The 23108-nt window shown below is 39.4% G+C and overlaps 1 protein-coding gene across 2 annotated transcripts in view; it reads left to right on the forward strand.

The window, feature by feature from the left end:
* SULT4A1 (sulfotransferase family 4A member 1) overlaps positions 1-23108 on the forward strand; it is a 62678-nt gene that overhangs the window by 33595 nt on the left and 5975 nt on the right. For both annotated transcript variants that reach the window (XR_011202264.1, XM_069228292.1), the window contains exons 3-6: positions 12476-12556; positions 12656-12782; positions 16047-16141; positions 20540-20678. Coding sequence is in view for 1 of the 2 variants with exons in the window: in XM_069228292.1 (XP_069084393.1) it covers positions 12476-12556; positions 12656-12782; positions 16047-16141; positions 20540-20678 (442 nt within the window). In the remaining variant the exon portion in view is untranslated. The remainder of the gene's footprint in view (positions 1-12475; positions 12557-12655; positions 12783-16046; positions 16142-20539; positions 20679-23108) is intronic.

Below are 23108 nucleotides of genomic sequence, written 5' to 3' on the forward strand. Positions count from 1 at the left end.
GGGTCACCCTCTCCTGATACTTTACTCAGTGATGTCCCTCAACATTTTCAACAGATGCAGCACTGAAGATCGGATGGGAACTGCACCTGGTGCACACATCTAAAACCTTTACAAAGAGGTGGGCACAAGCATGCCAGTCTAGAGCATAGTTACGTAGGCTGTGACTGGGCTGCTCCAAATGCCAGTGACCTGCGAGGTAATGGCTACTATGTAACATGTGCAAAACGAAAGAATCAACACAAATAACAGGTCTCTGAGTAATAGGACTTTCAAGATGACTGGTGTCAGAATTTACATTTTCACTCACTCATCTACCTACACATTGAGACCTCCAGAGAGCTCTCTGTAACCTATATGCTACTCATATCTTAACTATACTTGTTGTGTGAGTGACTAAGGTTTGCATTAGTCTGCCTTGTTGAATATGTTCTGTAGACCATGGAAGATTGCACGTGATGCCTCCTGAAAGAGAAGGGAGCTTGCTTTGCTATTGACATGTTTCACACAATTATGATATAGGTCTGACAGTTTAACAAAGGGAGAACATACATGTAAACATAAGGGACATAACCTCACGCAGCCTAGAAGACCATACAACCAGGGAACAGTAGTGCTCAGATGCTTCCTAGTGCTCCTTGTGGAACTCACTGGTGAAATATACCACAGTAGTTAGGTGAGGGCGCACCGGGATTCATCAATGTCTGTAAGTGCTTGAAGGTATAGTAATTGCATAAAAGGATTGCCTGTTTATTTCTGGAGTTTTGTGCTTCTTGTATGTTTATGTATGTTTGCAGAAAGCGTACAAAAGCCCTTCAACTCCTCTCATCCCCACTATAGTAAGTTATCTACCTCTTTTGTAGCTGTCCTTCATGTGTGAGAGAACCTTGCAAAGTTCCACCTTCTACACATCCTTTACTCATTCTTTGTGTTAGAGAAGAGTGCATTGCTGCTCTCTATGTTCTACCTTTGCTGAGTTGTGAAGCTTGGTATAAACATTCCGCTACACAAACAATTTGCATTGCAATTGCTTGAATTCATTCATGATAACAATGAAAGACTGAACTCGCACAAAATATGTGAGCATTGTTTTCTTTCAGCTTTGTGTGACACAAGTATTTTCTAACTGGACTAGATCACTTTGTAATGGTTTAAACCATGGCTGACATTAGGCTCCATGTCATGTGGAACACCTTCTGTTAGTTCTGTCATTGCGCCACACAGCAGTTTGCTTGCTGGCTCAAGTTTTGAGGCCCTAATGACAGTATTAAACGCACAACTCAAAGTTCCAAAATGTTTCCACTTTTAACACCTGCTCAGAGCAGACATTAAAAGGGGCACACCATTATTCATAATGGGCCTCAATGGGCTTTGCAGGATTAGCATCAACATTTTTTACACTAATCCTGCAAAGCTCCCAACTTGCATCAACAATTTTGATGCTAGTTCCCCTAACTACTACAATGGTGCGCCGTATCTTATATACGATGCACACATGGTGGCATTAGGAGAGCACTAAGGGACGCAAGGAAAGTGGCGTTGCACTGGGTCGCAGCACCACTTTTTTTAAAATCAGGACCTAAGTGTCTGGGCAAGGCCATCAGCAGCTCTAAAAAGAGCCCTACTAGGGGCCTGCTTTGGCTTTAGAGACAAACCATAAACCAGTAAATCAGGCAATTAATGTCATTAAAATATGATAAAGGCTATTGGATGAAAATATATATATTTTTCAACATTTCTCCTCAATGTTTTAATTAATTACCTATTATTACATCACTGAAATGAGTGACATTGATTGTAAGTAATACATTGTTTTAAAAATGAGACCTTCGACAATACTACCATGCCCTGAGAACTTCACCACAGGAAACCCAAAATGTGTCAGTTTGTCAAGTTGTATTTTTATTCAGCCTATGATGTTATTAAATGTGAAGCAAGACTATTTTAAAATAACTAAATGTAGAGGAGGTGTTTGTAAGATGCTAAATTACTGTAATATGCTTTCAATCAGTGTGATTAAGGAACATGAGGCATAGAGAAGTAAAGCGGTCGGCCTTGGATCACATCATATGGTCAAGTGGGGAAGTCCAGCAGTGCATTTTGTGTAGTTCAGAGACTGTAGGATTACATCCCTCTCTCTTCCGTTTAACACCATAGTTCAGTGCTTTGTGTTCAGGGATTCAGTTATTGTTACTAAAGTAGTTGCAGTATATGAAGTTCAGTGAAACATATAACATTTTACATCACACTGACTATGCACACATATGTACATGCGCGTAGTCATACGATCTAAAGGTGTGCTTTTCTGTTTGAACGATTCCACAGACAGTGAAGATCAAAAACAGTGACAATCATGCTTTTTTGAAATCATACTGCGCCTTGCAAGTGCCTCCTTGAAGAACAGAATGATTTTAAGAGAAGCTCAGCCCCCTCAATGACTGCAATTAAATAATTAACAAAACAAAGAGGTCATAGAGCCCCCACAGAGTTAGCTCCTCAGGTTAAAGCACTTCAAGGAGGCTTAGGTGATGTGCAGCTGATGCCCCCATAAAACTGTGGAATAGAGGGTGATCTGAAGGTCAAAATATTGCCTATTGAGGTTTTTGCTTTCATTCAAGTCCCAATCTGTCAAGACATGATTTTAAGTAAACTACTTATTTTGTTTTGCATCTGTTACTCATCTGTACTTTGGACATGTTGAGTGGTGATCTTCCAATTACCAATAACAAAGATGCATAGGTACACTTTCATACCATGTAGATGTGGTATTATGTTTGCCCCTAGGTTAGCAGACCAATCTGGTCCATATGATTAGCTTCAGAATGATGGAGTGCCTGTAATACTTAGCACTTCAGAATGAAAAATAGGAAAGGGAAGATGGAGAGAGGATCCCACATGGGAGGGATTGGGAGAGGAAAGTGTAGGGAGCGACAGCAGGAAAGAGCGTGTGCGCGCGTTTTTGTTTGTGTGTAAAAATAAACTCAACATATCACACAGTCTGTGTGCCCTGTCTACTACACACTGCATGCAATATAGGTAAGTCACTCCTCTGGCAGGCCTTTTAGCCCTAAGGCAGGGTGCACTATACTGTATGTGAGGACATAGTTGCATGAGCAATATGCCCCTACTATGTCCTTGCCAAACCTAGGACATAGTAAGTGAACAGAGCAGCCATTTTAAATGCATGTGCTGGACTCTGGTCTGTACGAGTTTCACAGCTACATGATGGCCACTCTGAACCCTGGGTTGTTTGGTATCAAACAACTCAGAATTATAAATCCAAACTGGTACCAGTATTGGATTTATTGCAAAATGTACCCAGGGGCCACCTTAGAGATAACTCCTGCAATGCTAATTAACACTGGTATGGTCACTGGCCAGTCACAACCAGCCTGCCACCACCAGACAAGATTCTGGAACCCTGGGGTGAGAGCTCCTGCTCACTGGGTCCCATAACAAAGCCATTCCTGGGTGGTGGTGTCATACCCCCCTCCTCAGGAATGTGCACTGGCCTGCTGGCAAGCTTCAAAGGGCTTACTACCTTTGAAACTCAACCCACAAGCCTGCTGCTAGCAGTAGATAGCCACCCCAATACTCAATGACTGAAGTCCTACTGCACCAAGAAGAAGGTGCTAAACCCTGCCTGCAGCCCCAGGACTCACCAATCGCTGCTGAGGGGCTGTTCAAACATTGGACAGACTCTACAAACCCCCAGGGGACCTCCACTCTTCTAAAAATTGACGAAGATCTCCCTTCAGATTGAAGGCATCACTCTCCTGCAACAAAGACCAAAAGACCAGTGAAGTTCAGTTCACTGACCGGTTGTTGACCAAGGAACCAGACACCACAGCTGGATCTAATTTCACCTGACAGACTTCGAGGACAAAACCTACCAGTGTGCCAAGTTTGGTGGCACTGCAATCTCCAATGGCCGAGCCGTGCAATAGCACCAGGTACTGGTCACTCCATGTCAGACACCCAGAAGGACAGTCCCCTCCAGACTGAAAAAGGACCAGGAGGAAGCCCCAGTTGAGGGACTTCAGAAAACACCAGGACCTCACACCAGAGTGCCTCTGTTGACCTGCAAGCGACCCTCAAAGCAACCTGTCTCTTGCTTCTAAGGGCACCTTTGTGCACAGCTCCTGGCTCACCAATTCACTCTGCACCAGGTCGCCCTGTGCCCTGCACCAAAGATCTAGTTGCGCCCTGAGGGTCCCCTACCCCTTGCAACCTCGACCCTCCAAGGGGGCCTACTGGATTCACCTTGAAGTCCACCTGTGCAGTGCTTTTCCAAGTTGTCCCCAGCAGTGGCCTTGCACTGGCTCCAAAGACTTATCTGCAGCTGCTCCCACAGAAACCGGGAGGTGCCCAAACTTCTCAAGCAGGTCAACAAGGCCCACTGACGACCTCAACCTACAACCAAGAGGAGACATTGGTAAACTCATTGCCTGATTTTATATGCATTTTTAAAGTATGTCTCCATTGATTCCTATGGTGTGTAATTACGCACAGAACTGAGACATTTTCTAAATTTAGAAAATTCATAACTTAAAAAGTACTTACCCAATTTTGATGATCTTGGTCTTAAAAAATTATAAAATTCAGAAGTATTTTTGTAAATTGGTCTTGAGTTATTCTTTTGAAGGTACGGTCTCATTTATTGATATTGTGAGTACCACAAATTATTTGCCCTTCTCCACGATTAGCCTAAATGCTCAACCAAGCTACCATAAAAATTAGAGCATTAGGTGCTCTAGTTTTTACCACTGTAAACCAAAGTTTGGTTGCCCGGACTCTGCTCAGTGTGCCCAGCTTTGCACACTACATAGTGAGCCAGCCTCCTACAATCTCTGTACCTACACATCAAATTTCCAGTTAAATTCTGTGTCTTTTTCCTGCCATACACTTCCTCACTGAAACATTTCCATGAATGGCAAAAGCCTGTCAGCAGAGGTATAGACACACAGTAAACCTGTGATAGTACTGCTAGACTGCTTCCTTTCTACAATAGTTCCTCTTTTTACAATAAATCTTTCCTGACTCTTAATTTGCCTCACTTTTTGTTGCACTTGTACCTCTGTTGTGCATTTCACTTCTTCCGATAGCACTTGTTTCCTTCCTGAGTCACTGTTTCCTTCTTTTTACTCTAAGACATCTACTTCACAGTATTTCCTTCCATCTTTCACTAAACCTTCTTGTCATATGTTATTCTCTAACTTTCTTTATTTCTTGCACACCACAATTCTATCTTTTACCTATTAATCGTGATCTCCTTTTTTTGCACCCATTCTAATACTGGAAATTAGAGAATCGTTTCTGTCCACCTCATGATACTATATTTTGTTGCCCCCATTGTTTCCCCTCCTCAACTTCGATGCTTCCTATCCAACCACTGGTGCCTGCCTGTTTTACAAGTGATGCTGCAAAATGTCCATTTACCTTTCAGTAATGCTTGTTCCGGGAAGTCAATTGGTGTTTGCTACAAGCAAGAGACCATATATAAAGTTAATCTCAGAACTCCAAGAAAATTATCTAACCTCCGTTAGAAGAGTTTGCAGCACTTTCAAGACAAATGTTCAATTGGCAATGAGGGCTATGACAGCATTTTGAATCAGAATTTCTAAATCCAGACTGGCAAAACTAGGGTATACTTAGACTCAGATGGCATAGATGTTGGCAAGGTGAAATCTGCTGGCCTGCATTTTAAGGCAAACCAGGGTGCAAGACCTTGGACTCTACTGCAGGGTAATATTGTAACTGTACATAGCAGTATAAAGCACTACATAGAGAGCATTAGGAGCCACAGAACCAATAACCATTTATTGAGTGGAAGATATTTCGGTCTGCTGCAGTGCTTTCTGCGAGAAGCACATGGGAGGTGTCCTTTACTTTGCAAAAATAGAGGCGACTCTCCTGGATTAGGCTCAAACGCCAAGTGCCACTGCCACAATAATGCAATCATGCAGAGTCTATAAAGCATGTATCTCCCCCATTTATGGATTTGAATATTTAGCAGTGTAGCAAATAGTTGCCATTTTGTAGGTTACTTTGCCTGCATCGCAACCAGGAACCACTCGCTGAAGAAAGGCTTCCTTTGGTGGTTAGCTTTGGTGTAAGAGGTAGTAGATATGGACATTCTCATGCCTGATGCCGGCAAGTGAACTGAGAAACAGAAGGTGGCTTGCAGAGGCGAAAGACTGACCATACCAAGAACCAATTAAGAGAGAACACAAAAGAACTGTCTTGATGAGCAGTAATTATATACATGGAACTGAACCGCTGTACTGAACAGCATAACTTTCTGCAGAGGGCAAGTGAACTTTGTTGCCTCATTATTCATTGAACAACTTTTGTTGGAATTCATATGGTGTTAGAAAAAATAAAACACTTCAATCATAATGTTACGGAGAATATGTTACAGTTCTGCACCATATAAACACTAATCTTAACCATCACCTAGCATGCTGTTAGAGGCAGAAACTGAGTAAGCCCCTTGTTTGAAGTTAGAAATTGGCATTGTAAAAGTGATTAAAATATGCGCTCATTTGGCATTCAAATTAGTGGTCCTTTTAGCAGCCCTAAAGGATGTTAAACAGGTAATTGTATTTGAAGAATACCAGTCGTTACCTTTGTTATTTTTTAGACATCAGGCTGCCACTCTAAAAGGTAGCTTGAATCAGTCAAGTGATCTTTCAGCCTCTGGAAGATGTGCAAGCAGTGTTTGAGGCATAGAATCTGAAGCAGATGAGACTTTCAAGTAGAGTTGTGTATCATCAGCGTATTGGTGAAAATTGATGCTCTTATTTGTGAGGACAGCACCAAAGCCACTAAATGTAAAGGTTGAAGATGACAGGAGACAGTACGAAACCTTGGGAGACTCCACCTGATAGTGATCTTTTGTGACCTTGAAGTGTCCATGTGAACAAACTAGTGTCAGTTGGAAGGGTGGAAGGGGAATCAGTGAAGGGAATTGACAGTGAGCCCCATTTATGACTCACAGGTGCGTATAGGGTGGGATGGCAGACTGTGGCAGCTGAGAGGTCCAGCAATATCAGGAGACAGTGCTCATTTTCATTAGTGGTCAAGACAGCATCCTCTATAATGTGTAAACTGGCAGATACCAGGCCGCAGAGTGACTTGAACCCTGACTGGTAGTTGTGCAGGAGATGGTAAGCATTGCTGTGATCTTGGAATAGACTGCTTTTTGAATGATCTTGCTGATTAATGGTGAGTGATGTGCCGATGGCTGATGAGGTCACCAGGGTCTAGTGTAGGTATCTTTAAGAGTGGGAGGATCTGGCCAGTCTTGAGAGTTTCTAGGAAGATGACTTGAGAGTGGGAGGCATTTATGATGGCAAGAGGGGTAAGGGAGCATCCCCAGAGAGAGCTCTGATGAAGTACAATCGTAAGACATCATCTTCATAAGTGGCTTTGAGGGACTTGCATATGACAGTCAGATCTGGAAGAGCTAGGACTTTGGAAGCTGATCGTTGTGGAATTCTACAGAAGGCATGTGTATGAGAGATGAACCAGGCTTGGTATTTTCTATGTGCTGTCTGATCTACCAGATTTTTCACTAAGGGAGAGGTGGTTGATATTGCTGTTTTCTGGGGATTTGGAAATAGGTGGGTACCGTAGGGGGTTGATGCAGTGCTTTATGCTCTTGAACAGCGTTCTGCTTCTGTTGGTGGATTATTTGATGGAAATGTTATAGTTCTTTGCACTGATGTGATGAGCTGTCTGTTTGTTGCATGGAGGGCCTTCAGTATCAAGAGGTCCTTGGGAGTTCTGTTTTCCTTCCACTTCCTTGCCTGTCTGTGAATGGGCTGTACATTGTCAGCAACGTCATTAGAGTACCTGGGTGCTAAAGACTTTAGCTTGAACTTTAGTGTTTCAGCTGGAGTAAAGGTGTTTTTATAGCTTTCCAAAAAACTGTTGAAGCTGTTTAGAAGGGTGTTGGTATTGGACATAGAGTTGATGGGGTGAGAGATACGTTTAACCATTAGGCTGTCTATTGAGAAAGATTTGAAGGATCTGAAGGTTTGGTCTTCTCTTCTGTGTTCACCTTGGTTTTTGGTAATATGCTGAGCAGGGAGATAAGGATGGGAGAGTGGTCAGTCCAGTCTAAGGGTAAGGGTAGTTTACATTAGATTGTTGGTGATGTTGAGAAGCCAATGTTGAGGATGTAGCGTTTAGAGTGTGTTGGTTGTGTGACATGCGGTACCATGTAGAGTGTATTGATGAGTTTGAAGAGGGTGTCTCTTGTTATTTTGAACTTCAATTGCCTGGAAGGTTAAAGTCACCCATGAGGGTGGCATGGGTTTGTCCTATGGTTGAGGCAGTGAGGAGACCTCAGAATTTATCAATGAAGTCCATTTTCTGTCTGGGAGGCCTGTAGATGAGATGGAATGTGGTGGTCTGAGTTTCGGAGAGAGGGAAATGGCATGTCAGCTGCTCCACGGAGTTGAGTGTTACATGATTGTCTACTGTGCAGACCCAGGAGGACTTATGGATGAAAATGATGCCTCCTTCCTTCTTAGGTGAGCTGCCCACACAATGGATGCTGTAGCGTGTGGGAAGAAGGAAATCTAGGATGTGAAGATGTGAAGGTGTACCATGTTTCTGTGATGAAGAGGACATCAAACTTATGTTAGGTAATAAGGTCTGCGATGTCTGATGTGTGGACCATTAATGAGTATGAATAGGAATGTGTGTTCTATAGTTTTAGGGTGTGTGGAAGTTAGTGGGATGTGTATAAGGTTGGTGCTATGTTTTGTGAGACTGCTGTGTGTTTCTGGGTCATCTACATCTAGGTGTGATTGTGGGGATTGGTAGAATGGGGTGCTGAGTGAGGCACATGATTATAATATTACTTTACAGCTTTCATTAGGACATGGGTGCTGTCCAAGGAACTTCCAGACCCAAACAGCCAATGTTTTTGTTTGTGTGTGCCCTTTGCTGAGGATGCCCTGACAGTGGGACACCCTGCAGAGTTCAATGACGTAGGGAGAAGTAGAAAGTGATGTATATTTCTGCACAGATGGATTATGGGAAATCCAGTGATATCACTTTTTGTGCAGAGGGATGTTGGGAAATGAAGTGGTTTTGCTTGCTGGTCTCTTTTAAAAACAGTTTTGGTGGGAAAACAGTGATGACACTTCCTTTGCAGATGGATGGTGGTAAATGCAGTAATCTCACTATCTATTGAGATCGGTGATGGGAAATCACGCTGTCTTGCTTGGCTTCTTCTTTTAAAGGCAGTGTTGGTGGAAAACCCAAGTTCTAATATTTAGGAATTAGCTTACGTTCAAAGTTTGTTTTAATCAATAAAACAAATTTAAAGTTTTCACTGTAATCCCCTAGTAAATTAAATGCCAATTTCAATTGTTTAAAATTAGTTCAATGTCAAAGTTCATTTTTATTGATAATACACTTTCAGGATAATTTTTTGTGATCAAATAGTTGATATAATTAATCCTCAACAGACAATGGAATACGGTATTCAGGTTGCAAGTTCTAGCTTTAGGAGCATTGTAACATGATTGCCTACACGACATCGTCAAACACAAAGAATGTTATACTCAGTGATCTAAAATTACTTCTGTCTTTCTGGAACGTGCAAGAGTTCAGCCTGATGGGAATCGTAGTTCACATCTAGTGCACTCACTTCGGTCTACACAACACCAGAGTTCTGTGATGACCGATGACTTTCCTTTGGCTAGTAGACACCCTTGAGCTAAAGTGGACTTCACACAGGGCCTCCACGTGCATGAACCTTATAACTCTGTAAGTGACACCTACAGCCATGCTTAACAACATAATCTTTATTTAATAGGACAGTAGTGCAGACATTTCTCACTCCATTGAATCAAGTATTAACTGTAGAAAACATTCATTGATGTCTACATAGAACCTAGGGATTATAATTATAATCAACAAAGCTCCTCACTATAATAATTCAAGTAATGATTGTTGTTTTATATTCAACAAAAATGTGTAGCAAAATAATTCCTGTGCTCCTATATCTTCTTTTTTACCATTGGTAACTTGATTTTCACTTACTCATAACAACCTAAATGGGATTCAAAGGATTCCATGCATTTTGCCAAGTTTGTTTTTTAAAAAGTTAACATGCAGTTTACTTGCTGTGGTGCTCTATATGAATTTGGTTTACTCCTTCATAATATTTCATATGTAAGATTTTTTGTTTTCCTCCTACATCCGCCGTCAAATCCAATATTTTTGAACTTAGAATTGCTTTGTACATTTAATTCAGGGAATTGTTTGTAAACAAAGGTTTCTTTGGATCTTCATAGATTTTATGTTTGTTTTAACCTTGTCTTTGCCCTTGGTGTCGTTCTGGTGTGTGTTTGTTTTAAAACTGAATTCATTTTACCTTTGGTGATTTCTGAAACATTAATATGTAAATTTATGATTTATGCATATTTCTGTCCTTTGCTATTATCCTATTTATTGTTAGAAACTAACAAAATGTATTATTTAGAAGTTTGCAGATTAAAGTTGCACACAATTTTATTTAAACAAATACCTCCAATGACATGAAATAATACATGATATGTTGCACATTTGTCATAACGGTGTGGGTTGGGAATACAGAACACAGAATATCAGAGATTTACAATATTGTGATCAGGTTATCGAGGGACAGTATATCGAGTGGTAAGTTTGTAAAGGTTTTATGTACCTAAATTCACACATACATACCTTGGTGATATAAATCTTCAATATTCATAGATGTGCAATCAAAAGTAGTAAATCTATACCTCCTTCTGTGCACTAACCTCTTCGATATTTTGTCCCTTGATATTCTGGGCATGATATTGTGATCCTTCTATAGTCTGCCATTGACATTCCTTACCGTTATAAGTGCTAACATCAAGTACCGAACAATATGCAGCTGAGAAATACCAATATTGTATATAAAGGTTTACATGATCTGACCCCAGCTCTTGAAATAGATTCTATCAATATTGTACTTGAGACACATTGAGGGTAATTTATCCTAGTTCATAACCAAAGTAACAAGGACATTTATTTATCTAGTAGCAAGATAAATGTTATGGTTTACTTATGAAATTGTTTATTTCTAATTGTATTTATTGATGAACACACATGATTATGAAGAAATTGAAACTGACGAGTACTTTTTCATTCAGTAAAATCAAAATGGCACTCATATATATATATATATATATATATATATATATATATATATATATATATATATATATATATATATATTGGCACAGTCTGAAAGTAGTAAAATGATTCTGAGAAAAAGGTTTGATAAGATGACAGGACACCAAATTGATATTTTAATGCTTAAATGCTTAAATAAATCTATGGGATGGGATGAATGTTAACCTACATCTGTGTTTCACTAAAAGGGACATATCTCAAGACATTTTACATCAAAGTCCCATAACTTGTGAAAACTGTAATCAGAAGGGCTTTTGCACAGGTAAAGGTATCTCACACCCAAGCCTGTTAATAAAGCGCACATTCTAGTGTCTGTCTAATGTCCTGATCCATCCCAGGTCAGTTCTGCAGTAACTGGGCTGCCCCAGCGGGGCACAGGAATGGTCACTCTAAACAAATAGTGTTGTTTAGTAGATGTCAGGCTAGAGGAAAGGCCAGTACACGAGGGTCAAAAACTATGAATTATTTCAGGTATTTTCTAAAGTCTTTCATAGATCGATAAATGACAACTTTGAGGACTAAGCAGCTTTAAATCCACTGCGTAGAAGGATGCCTAAAACGTTATCATTCTGCTGTTAGTCTAGATTAAAAAAACAACTTCGCACTTGTATAGCGCACTACTCACCCATTAGGGTCTGAAGGTGCTGTATGCATACCACTGTGGAACCCCTCCTGGCTTTTCCCTGTGAAGCACCCACTCCTGGACAGCCCCAGGGTGAAGACAGGCATCCAAGCACTGTGAAGGCCGTTGTGGAGATTAAGCAAGCTATTGCCCAGAGTTCCAGAGTGGGACCCATTAATTAGATTAGGCACCGAGGCGAGAGTTATCTGGTCCAAGGGAATGGAGCCCAAGACCCTCTGAGGTGGGAATTGAACCCTGGTCCTGGGCCAGCTATCTGCATTAGGGTCTGCCACTCTAACCATTGTGCCACACTTCTCCACTGAATTGAACTAAATTGAATGCAGTGCCTACTCCTTTGTTCACTTATTGAAATAATTCATAGAAGAAACCAATTAAAGCTGTAGTAGTGCACACGAATGAAAGAAATGTATAAGCTAGCAATGACGAGAAGGTTTCTTGATTTGTTTTTTTTATTCATACGTTTATTAAAACGTATTTGTAAATGACACTTTTGTTGACCATGGAATAACAACAGAATGCAGTAGAATGCGCTAGCTCTGAAATCAGATTTCCTGTAAATTGTCAGTCCTTTTAACTGCATGAAAGTAATGTGTTTCCAATTCACTTTCAATCTAGGAGCTCACATCCCCCCGCCTCATCAAGAGCCATTTACCATATAGCTTCTTGCCTTCCGACTTGCATAGCGGAGAGTCCAAGGTAAATTGTGATACTTTGACTGAGAGTGCACAGATTACTTGAGTTTTATAAAAATGTTTGAGAAACAAATCTAACTAGCTTAACGTCACTTATTCATAGGTAATATATATGGCTCGCAACCCCAAAGACCTTGTGGTGTCATATTACCAGTTTCATCGTTCCCTAAGGACCATGAGTTACCGAGGAACATTTCAAGAGTTCTGTCGAAGGTTCATGAATGATAAGTGTAAGAAAGGTCTTACCAAACTTTTTTTTGTGCACACAATTGGCTATGCAGCAAATGTCCTTGTTCGGTGTTTGTGTGAAGATGTGTGTCCAGTGATGCACTTGGCTGCAAGTCTTACTATTATTGCAATTTTGAAGTTAGTCTCCCAACCCAAGGTGTTTGAGTGATAAACAAATTTAATTCGTGGAATTGTTCAGGTTGCTTGTCAGGGCAGGTAATTAAAAAGTATCTATCCAACTGAGACTTCAATTGATGCACGTAGAATAGAATGAAATCGACAAAGTGTACTTTGATTTGCTAGTTTGTACAATTTGAATGTGTGGGTGGTGCAAGAGATACTTGCTTTATGTATGTCTCCCTTTAAAACTGTAATAGAAACGATCAGTTACAAAATGATATACACATTTGTCGGAATAAACTGTACAAATGCCCGCTATGCAGATCTTAGCACTGTTCAGACCACCACATACATGCACAGATGTTCACCACACTTATCACTGGTGCCACTAATATTTTCCATTGCTTATAGTTTCAGGAAATGCCAATTCTATCTTCTTTTCTTTCACACACATAGGAAAACGTTCAGTAATATCATCCAACGTAATCTTCAACACTGAAGACACATTAATGATTACAGAGAACATGCTTAATCCAACTAGGGTAATGGATTTCCCTATGCAACAAAAAGAAAGCTAATTGTTTGATGCTGGAAACTAAGAACAGCAAAGTTTGATTCTTTGACCCGGGAGCTTGCCGGCCCCTGGTCTTTCAGATGTAAACAATCCCTTCTTTAAAAAACTAATGTTATCGCCTCTGAATGGCTGCTTGAGAATCACATTCTTAAAATGTTGGGCTACACAAGGTTATAGCTTCCTTTTGTGGGTGCTATCGTTCCCATATTAATGTTACAGTAAGACAGCAACATTTAATGTTTATGAGGTCTGTTCTGGTTTCCCGAACCATCAGTGTTGTTGTACACGGAAGATGCTGCTGTAATACTAAGGTTTTGGCATAAAAATGCAGACAAGTTATTTTAAGTACTGGCAGCATTAGTCAAATGATTCTGCACAATCTTTTCAATTTGTCTTTGCAATAACAGTAAATTCTATAACTACTTAAATAATATAAAAACAAACATAAAGAGGTTTCGAACTGTCATGTTGCCAGTGCAACATTGGGCAAAGTTGGAAAAGCACTGCAGTTATACAAAGGGGGATATTAAACATATTATAAGTCAGTGTGCTTCTTTCAGGTTCATTTTGGTATATTGTGAAGAGGTTACATTTCAATGTAGGTAGTCTTTATCACTTGATACTGTTCTTGTCAATTCTTTTGTTTCATGTGGTTTATTCCTCTGTATTGTATGGATCAAGAGCTTTATAGATGATCCTTTATCACCGTAAATATTAATTTAGTAATCAATGCCTCCTGCTCCTAATCTCACGCACCTTTGAATCTTTTAACCTCTCTTTGTTGTTGAGTTAGTGAAATACAAAAAGAAGAAAAGTGAACAGTGAAAGTGTGATGCACGCATCCAAGAGAGGTTGAATGGCAAATGCAAATGAATGAGTGATATATAAAATTCAAGTCGGAAACCATAAAATAGGGTTAACATGCCCCGAATTTTACATCCGTAATGTTGAGAGATTCCTTAAGAAACTGAATAGATATGTAGATTTCGCCACCATATTACCCTTGATTCTGATTGGCATGTTTGTTACATGAAAGGTGACGGTCTGTGCCTACATTATTATTACAGTTGTTTGCATTTGCAAAGATTGTTTGTTATTTGCCACTATGTAAAACAAAAATCACTGGTGAATTATATCATTAAAGTTAGGGTATGGTAAAAAAGTGCATAACAATTATCTCATGTAAAAAATATTGTTTCAGGAAAAAATCTTTAAACATTGTTTTGCACGAAATTTTGCTTGCTTTGCAAAGGTGACAAAGGTGATAAATTAATCATGTTTGTTAAGTTGAAAAGTTTGCCATCTTAGCAAAGTTTGCCTAGATACTATTCTGATTTCAGGAAATGCCAGCGATTGCCCCTAAGTGGTGTTCGACAATCTAGAAGTCTGGCTATCTAGTTTCATTGGGATGCGTGTGCTGTTCAGAAAGCACTTTTATCCATGAGAATTCCATGTCAGGAAGGAGTCATTCCTTTGTGCCAAAATGCCTCCATGCATAATACATAATACTTAATCTGTCAATTTCTTCAATAGGCTATGGGGACGTCATGAGAGTTCTGGAGCAATCCAGGTGCAGATGGTGAGGGGCATGACAGAGATTTTGAAGTAGTCTATTGCAGCGTCATTGCTTATGTGCCCACTTTGGCATTAGGCACTATAGTGCAGGATTGCAATCTAGGAGAAGGTAAACAATTGTTCGAGATTTACAAAATGATCTGTGATCTCAAGCACTGGACCATCGTAGAAGGATGTTTTGGTAGCTCTGACACATATGCTACGGAAGGTCTTCAAGAGTAGACCTCTGATTTACCATCCTCCTGAATCTGTGGACTGGCATCTGAAAATGTGGTGACCCTTGCAACATGGTTGTTTGTGAATGCTTCAGCCTAAAAAATTGTCCATGGGGTATTGGCTCTTGCATAGTCTCTGAGACAGTTGCAACATGTATTTTACAAACTGCCTATCGTCATGCAGAGAATGTATCATACTCTTTATAGTTTGGAATAATATCAATAACCTAAATAGTATTTAAACAGGAAGCACAGTGAGAATTATTTTGTTTTTTACACTGGGTGGAAATGAATGAATATGGCAATCACTAAAATCTGCATACATTCCCCGGTTATGCCAGCAGCTACAATATTGGAAAATGGATTTGGACCAGTTTTACTTAAAATGTCTGTCCGATAAATTGCTATTGGTAGCAATCACAACGATTTCCACAGTAATTACCATAGGCCTAAGCTCATGTGCACGGTTTCTATAGTGTAATAAAAAGACACTATTACTTGCTATTTTACAATGCATTCTGCCCTGTGACTAACATTCATTATTTCAATTTCCCTAGGTTAGGGTTATATCTTTCCATTGCCTGTTCAATAGGGAAAATGCCTTCATGCTTGTTTCTGAGTGTAAGGCATCTCCCACTACAATCACTAGCCTAATATGAGGACTAACAGTGATAGCATTGGCATGTTATGTTGTTTCAGATGCATCATTGTAGCACCCAAGGTCAGATGTAAAGCTATCATTACTGTTGCTGTTTTTGATGCCTTCTTTTTTCTCTCTGCAGTAGGATATGGCTCATGGTTTGAACATGTGCAGGAATTCTGGGACCACCACTTGGACTCCAATGTACTCTTTCTCAAGTATGAAGATATGCACAAGGTACTGCACTGGTGACACCTCCTTGAACCCCCGTTGTTGTTTTGTGTTCTTTCTTTGAGAAATAATGTATTGTTTAATTCAACACCAAATCAAAATATGTCACAAATGCTTAATTCTTGTTGCACATCTGATGATGTCATTAAATCATTAAATCTTGAACAACTATCTTTTCTGAAAATTATCACTAGATTGAACTGGATCACCATGTATTTAATGCTCTCTAGATAAAAATAAAAATCAATACGAAATTGATTTAAAGTACTTTATGGAACGTACGCATCTAAACAGATATCTGCTGGCATTGATGCATATTTAAATTGTGTTAACAATCCTTAGAACCTTTACTTTATAACAAGTTTCAGGCTTTGTTTAATTAAAGCATTACATAAGTTCATTCTTGAAAGGTTGGATCTTTTGTGACATTCCCTAGTTCTATCCCTGTTATAAAATGTCCACATTTGACTCACATGCAACTCCAATTGTTCTATAAGTGTTTCTCTATGATGCTTCCTAGATATATTGTATCTCTTTTTAGTGTTCTGAATTCTAAAAGCTTCCAATCAACTTCTCTGCATCTGTCACTACTACCGTCTCTGCTGGTTTGTCATGCTGTTGGGATGTCCTTGGTTTTAACCGTAAAATTTAGAAATGCCCAATCAAAGTTCTAATAGTTCATAAGAGTAAGAACCAGAGGTTTAGCATATGTAGGAATGAGGATGTTTCTGTCACTATTAATGGCATGTAAAATATTTTTATATCAACTGTCACATCGCTTATTTCTATGCACATTAAGGGCCTGATTACAACTTTGGCGGAGGGCTTAATCTGTCCCAAATGTGACGGATATCCTGCCTGCTGTATTACGAGTTCCATAGGATATAATGGACTCGTAATACGGCGGGCGGGATTTCCGTCACATTTGGGACTGATTAAACCCCTCCGCCAAAGTTGTAGTCAGACCCTAAATGTTTTATTACATAATTGTGGAAGGATGTTGTGTAATGTTTTATTTAAGACAAGATATAAGTTGATTGATTAATTTGGTGATAATAGTTCATTGTCCCTAACTTTTTTACAAGTAATTTTATATCCATGAAGTACCACTGACTACTTAAATCTTATAGAACGTCTTGGCAACTTGATATGTATAGAGGGGTAACCAAGATCTGTTTTTGTGAAGTATCTAGAGAGAGTTGAGTGGGAGGGAGTAGACTTAGAATCACTGGCAATTAAAAGATTTTCTGCATAATCAGACCAATGTGTTTCTTGTGCTAATTCCTTTAATTTCAGGAGATTGATGAATTAATACTACAAACAGTTCCAGTACTAACAAGAGCAGTATTAGAGGCAGTGGCTGCCTCTCTTATGCTCTGTGATGCAAAGCAACCATTGAAGATAAAACTATATTTACATATACCTGCACTTGGAGTTGTTCATTCAGACAGATTTGCATTAAAATGTACATTTCTACATGCAGACAAATGTAAGCTTTTACATACTCTATGACTCCACCGGTAGTGGAGTCAAAAAGTATCTCCAATCTCCTACTATCTCTTTCCATGTTGTGCATTTTGTGTGCAATGTGATATTTATACTACAAGTCGATGTGTAAAATATTGATTTATTGCTAACTTTAAGATAATTCATTTTAAACCATTTTAATTGAGAATAAAAGGCCAATTACACAATATTTTTTATCATAGCAAACAAGTATCTCATAAAGCAGTTACAGTCTACAGTACTGATCAACAGAGCATACATAAAAAAGTAAACACCTAGTATTGCTCAGAGAATGCCTAGAGAACATATTCAAAAGCCAAAATGGGGATAAGGGGAGGGATGGCGAATGACCAGGACCTCCCAAACTCCAGATCGTCTGACTGGATAAGATACTGTCTCTTGCCTGGAACGCAAAATGCACCTTATCTTAACCTTTTTCCACAGAAAGAGGATCGACATCAGATAGACCCACCACTTAGGGAGATATCCTCATAATGAAAGAGAAACGAAGAGAAAGAAAAAACTAGTGCGCTGATACAAAATCCACAGACCCCGTCTTTGGGATTTCTAAAATTCCCAGTCAGCTCCGGCTGGGTGAATATAAAAATTCTTCCCTTGTGGATTGTCCTCAGTATAGAGTGGGGCCATATGAAGCCTCTGTTCTGCAATGGCCATTGGCCTTTTACCCTCCCCTCACATCGTGTCAGCAGCTGCTGTGACAGGCGCCCTTATTCCTTCTGTCCTAGCTAGAGAAGCCTTCCTTTACTTTTTTGATAGGTTCAGGTGTTCCTTGCATTCCTGTTCTGTCAAATCGTTCCCCTTTCAAGAAAGAAAATGAGAGGTGATATGGGTACTTAATATGTCCACAGAAAAGGTGTGAAGGCAACAGCAGGCATAAAAAGCTGCTATCAGACCTTTCCTAATATACAGAAATACAACAAGGGGACCATGTAACACTCCCACTGAAGTAAAAGCCTGCCAACAAATTCCCATCAGCTACAAGACAGAGGTAGAGATATACCTGCATGGTGTTGCCTTTGAAAGAAAAGATGTATGAAATTAGAATTGCATATAACATTAAAACCTAAATATGTTTTACTTTTTAATGTTGTGACCAGTCATATCCAGTATAGCTGCTTAAATGTCAAAAACATATTGTATTCACAAGTTAAAAAACCATGTGCTATAGATCATTCTCCGTAATCCATCGTCAGGGCTATAGAGCAATAAATGCACCTTCAAAAAATGCTAAATGTGCATCTTTATTTAAGTGGGCACATACACCTTCAAGAGGAATCTAAAATCCGCAGGACAAGGGTTTGAATTCCAACAGGTGCATGTCAGCCTTTCATTCTTCTGAGATTGATAAACAGTGCTGCAAAGTTTTAAATTCTGCTTAGCAAACACTGTTTAGTACATACATTATCAACAGGTTTCAAGAAAAGTTAATGTTACAACACATAACATATGTCTACCCTTGCTAGAAGAGAAACTTTCAAATGTACTGAATCAGTGAAACTGCTTTTTATATGTATCTTACATCTTCCTGATTAATTAAGTTATACTGTGTTCTGGAGAAATGGTGATCATTCACAATTTGTAATAGGTTTGGTGGAGCACTATTGTTTCATTCAAGAGCATCTTAATTGATGCATTTCAAAATCTTGGCTGTATACTGTGAGAAATTGGGGTGTTGGTTGACCTGGGTGTGAGCTCTGGTCAAGCAGCAACCACAATTCTTGTCAAGGTAAGACACATGCAAACCACAAATTAACTCATCCTCAACCCCCCAGGCAGCGCGGTACAGACCAGTCAGGCTTTACCGAGGCAAAAAACTAGTGTGGCAACAAAGAAGAGGAAGAGTATGGTTCAGACAAAACAAAGGTTTGGCTGGAACTATTTAGTATATATATTGTCGAAAAAGTCCCATCAGAGGATTAAATGAATGTACTTGAAATAGGGATCATTTGGTGGATTTGAGGATTTGTTTGTTTTGTTTCACTAGAAAACTAAAGCTTGAAAAGTTCCTTTTCATATAAAAAAATAATGAATCCAATAAAAGGAATGTTGGTGCTCAAATGAAAGCTACCCCCAGTGAATTATCACAGATTAATTTTGTGGGTATATTTAATAGTCTTATCCTATACAAATAGGTCAGAAACAACCAAAACTGATGTAGTCATTAGAGCATTCTTGGGTTCCTCCAGTGAGATGAAACTGAAATCTAAACTTATTCCATATAAGGGAGACTTCAATTTGATTGAAGTATTTAGCAAAAGTGTTATGATAGATTTGGAACAATCTACTAATAAATCCGTTGTCATAAGAAGTGTAGAGAAAGGGAGTAATTGTAGATACAGAGGATGATGTGGAAAAAGTGTGTAAGCATCTGCATGATAAAGAAACTTATACTAAACTGACATGTGAACTCACTATTGACTCTTTAGAGAAACTGACACATCTTCTAGACCCCTGGTTAGAATTACAGGTTCTAATTAAAGGTGATGTTGGCTATCTCATAAGTCAAATGCCACGGTTAGCACCCTTTTATGCACTTCAAAAAATTCAAAACTTACTAGACCACCTCTTCCTCTTCCCATTGTTGCCAGCATAGGATGCAGAGCTCAAACATTCTCCATCATTAGTGGCAACATTCTTTTATCTTTTAACTAGCACAATGCCTGGTTCATAATATTGGCATTAAGGGCAAGTGGAACAGTTTAAATTTTTGGCTTTGGTAGCAAATGCTTACTTTTTGAGTATTTTGAGTAATGTTATTGAAGTTTGTGTGTGTGTGTGTGTGTGTGTGTGTGTGTGTGTGAGAGAATGGCTGTGGGTATCACTATGCTATTGATGAGTTTTGATCTTCAAAATTAGCATCTTTTATTGTGTCCACAGGATCTTCCAACGATGGTTGAACAGTTAGTAAGATTCCTAGGAGTATCTTATGACAAAGCTCAGCTTGAGTCCACGGTAGAGCACTGTCACCAACTCATTGACCAGTGTTGCAATGCAGAGGCACTTCCAATTGGCAGGGGTAAGTGGTGTTTCTCAAGTCAAACTGAACATACTTAGTACTGTGCACTGTTCAATTAAATATTTGTTTTACATCAGTTGAAATGTTTAACTGTTCCCCTCACCGTTTCTGCTCCTCCTGTACAATCCATCAGCATTCTTCAGTAGTGGATTCCAATGCAATTATCAATCCTCGCTGCTACACTCTAGCACCATCAATCAAATGGAATTGTCCACATTTAAGTCCTGTAAAATGGGAGGAGCAAAACATTTTTTTAATGAGTGGTTCAGTGACACAATTTATACGGATGGGAAATGGAATGGACATTTTGCGAATTCTCAAACTTAGCAAATGTTTTTCCCAAGTTGCCTTGATTGACTGAATGACGATTAGTCAAAAATACCTTTCAGTGTATTTAAATTAGCTTAAAGTTCGGTCAACCTTTTAACAAACTTTGGCAACTGCTATATTTAACCAAGACAGGACTAGCAAATGTTGAATATGAAGGAAAGGTTATAGTGAGCCACCTCCAGCACTTAAAGCTTCAAGTCATTTTATCATGATTTTCAGCAGATTGGTGGAGGGAGACAATCAAAGACTTAGTTAGATGCTTTTAACTTCTATCTCTTCTACCAGTGAATCTCAGCGGAATGTTGTAAAGTGTCATGCAACAAATGTGCAAAGATAAAAACGATAAATAAACTTTGAGAAAATTGTGACAAGGCAACGCACCAACTAATAACCAGCAGTGGAAGGAAAGTGCCACATGCACATAGAAATCTGGTGCTCACAATGTTTTAAGAGCGGTTGAGGTCAGCAATATGCGTTTGATGCCCCAGCGAGGAGAGACTTATCCATTGAGAATAAAAGCTAAAAGATAATATTAGCCCTCTCCATCCTTGAGAACCTCTGGAATATGTCCGAGCCTGATAACCAATCGGTTGTAACATTATAACACAAAGAATATGTACTCTTAGTGGTACCACCCTTCTTTCATCTATGCCAGCTCACCTTGCAGCTCAAACCCAATTACACAGAAAGAGGCACAAAAAGATTAAAAGCTTCAGAACCTCACAAAGACCTATTAGGAGCAAAATTGCTTTAGTTTTCTGGTCACAAGACTGGTCACAAACAAATTTACTGGTCACAAACAAAATTAAGAATGGTCACAAACAAAATGAAATTAAGACAAAATAATGGGTGCTGTGCAACCCTTTTGTTTTTTTTAATTAATTTCTAGATTATGTTTGTATGCGCAAGTCATCCTTTCCAAACCACAACTTGTGGTTTGAAGAAGTGTTGGCGATTAGTTTAGCTGATGAATTCAGTGCACAAGCAAGCCATTTTAATTTGGGACTTGTAAAACCTAAACCCACAAACCAACATTTATCATATTATCTTCTTTGACGTTAACGTACTTTAGTTTGTCAGTTCATATCATTTAGGAAAGCTAACGTAAGTCTAATTCACAAGGACACACCTAGTAAAAAATTGTTTCATTAGTTAGTCTTGTGTAACTTAAATATCTGAAAAACAAAACATAGGTACAACATGTTGAATACGTGAATGCAACAATAAACAACTCCAGTGAGGAGTTTATTTAGTGGGAGACAGCTCCAACAGTTAAAGGAGCCTACAATCTGCCAAGTAAATACCTTTGTCTGAGGTTATTGATACTGTTATCAGCTACCATGGTTTCCAGGGGTTGGTGTCCCTGCATCCCTCCCCTTGCTCTCTATATCATAACAAAGGTTTGCATCATTAGCCAAATGCACTAGAAATAAGTCCAGTGGCTGAAATACACCATGCATTTGCCAAGAGATTGCACTTTTCATCTTTCAAGTGCAACTGAACCACAGTAGCAGGTTACATGTAGTCTGTTCATCAAAACAAAGACCAATTTAATCACAAAGACCCAATAGAAGACTAGAGTCCATGCATATATTATACCAATAAAACCAAATTGCAACAGAAAACATGTGAGAGCTACTGGCTTTACCAATGTCTTTTAGCTCCGTTGTACAGCAGCTTGGCTGTTGTTCAGCATGGCTAAACATTAGTGACTTGATGTAGAGTATAGTGGCATAGAGGAGAGTAGAGAAGAGTAGCATAGAGTGGAGTTGTTTATAGTGCTGTGGCTCGGATTCGGGTAGTGTGGCGTAGACTAGCATACAGTGGTGTGGCATACAGTAGGGTGGCGCAGAATAGAGGAGTGTATGGCAGATTGGCATAGAGTAGAGTGGAGTGGCAAAGAGTGGAGTGGAGTGGCACACTGTAGAGTATCGTACAGTAGAGTGGCATGGAGTAGAGTGGCGTTGAGTAAAGTGGCATAGAGTGGCATAGACTGATGTAGAGTATAGTGTAGCAGCACAGAGTGGAGTGGAGAAGAGTAGATGACTATAGAGTAGAGTGGCATAAAGTAGAGTGGCAAAGAGTAGAGTGGCATAAAGT

The sequence above is a fragment of the Pleurodeles waltl genome, chromosome 4_1 (genome assembly GCF_031143425.1).
Source record: "Pleurodeles waltl isolate 20211129_DDA chromosome 4_1, aPleWal1.hap1.20221129, whole genome shotgun sequence".
Classification (NCBI taxonomy): domain Eukaryota; kingdom Metazoa; phylum Chordata; class Amphibia; order Caudata; family Salamandridae; genus Pleurodeles; species Pleurodeles waltl.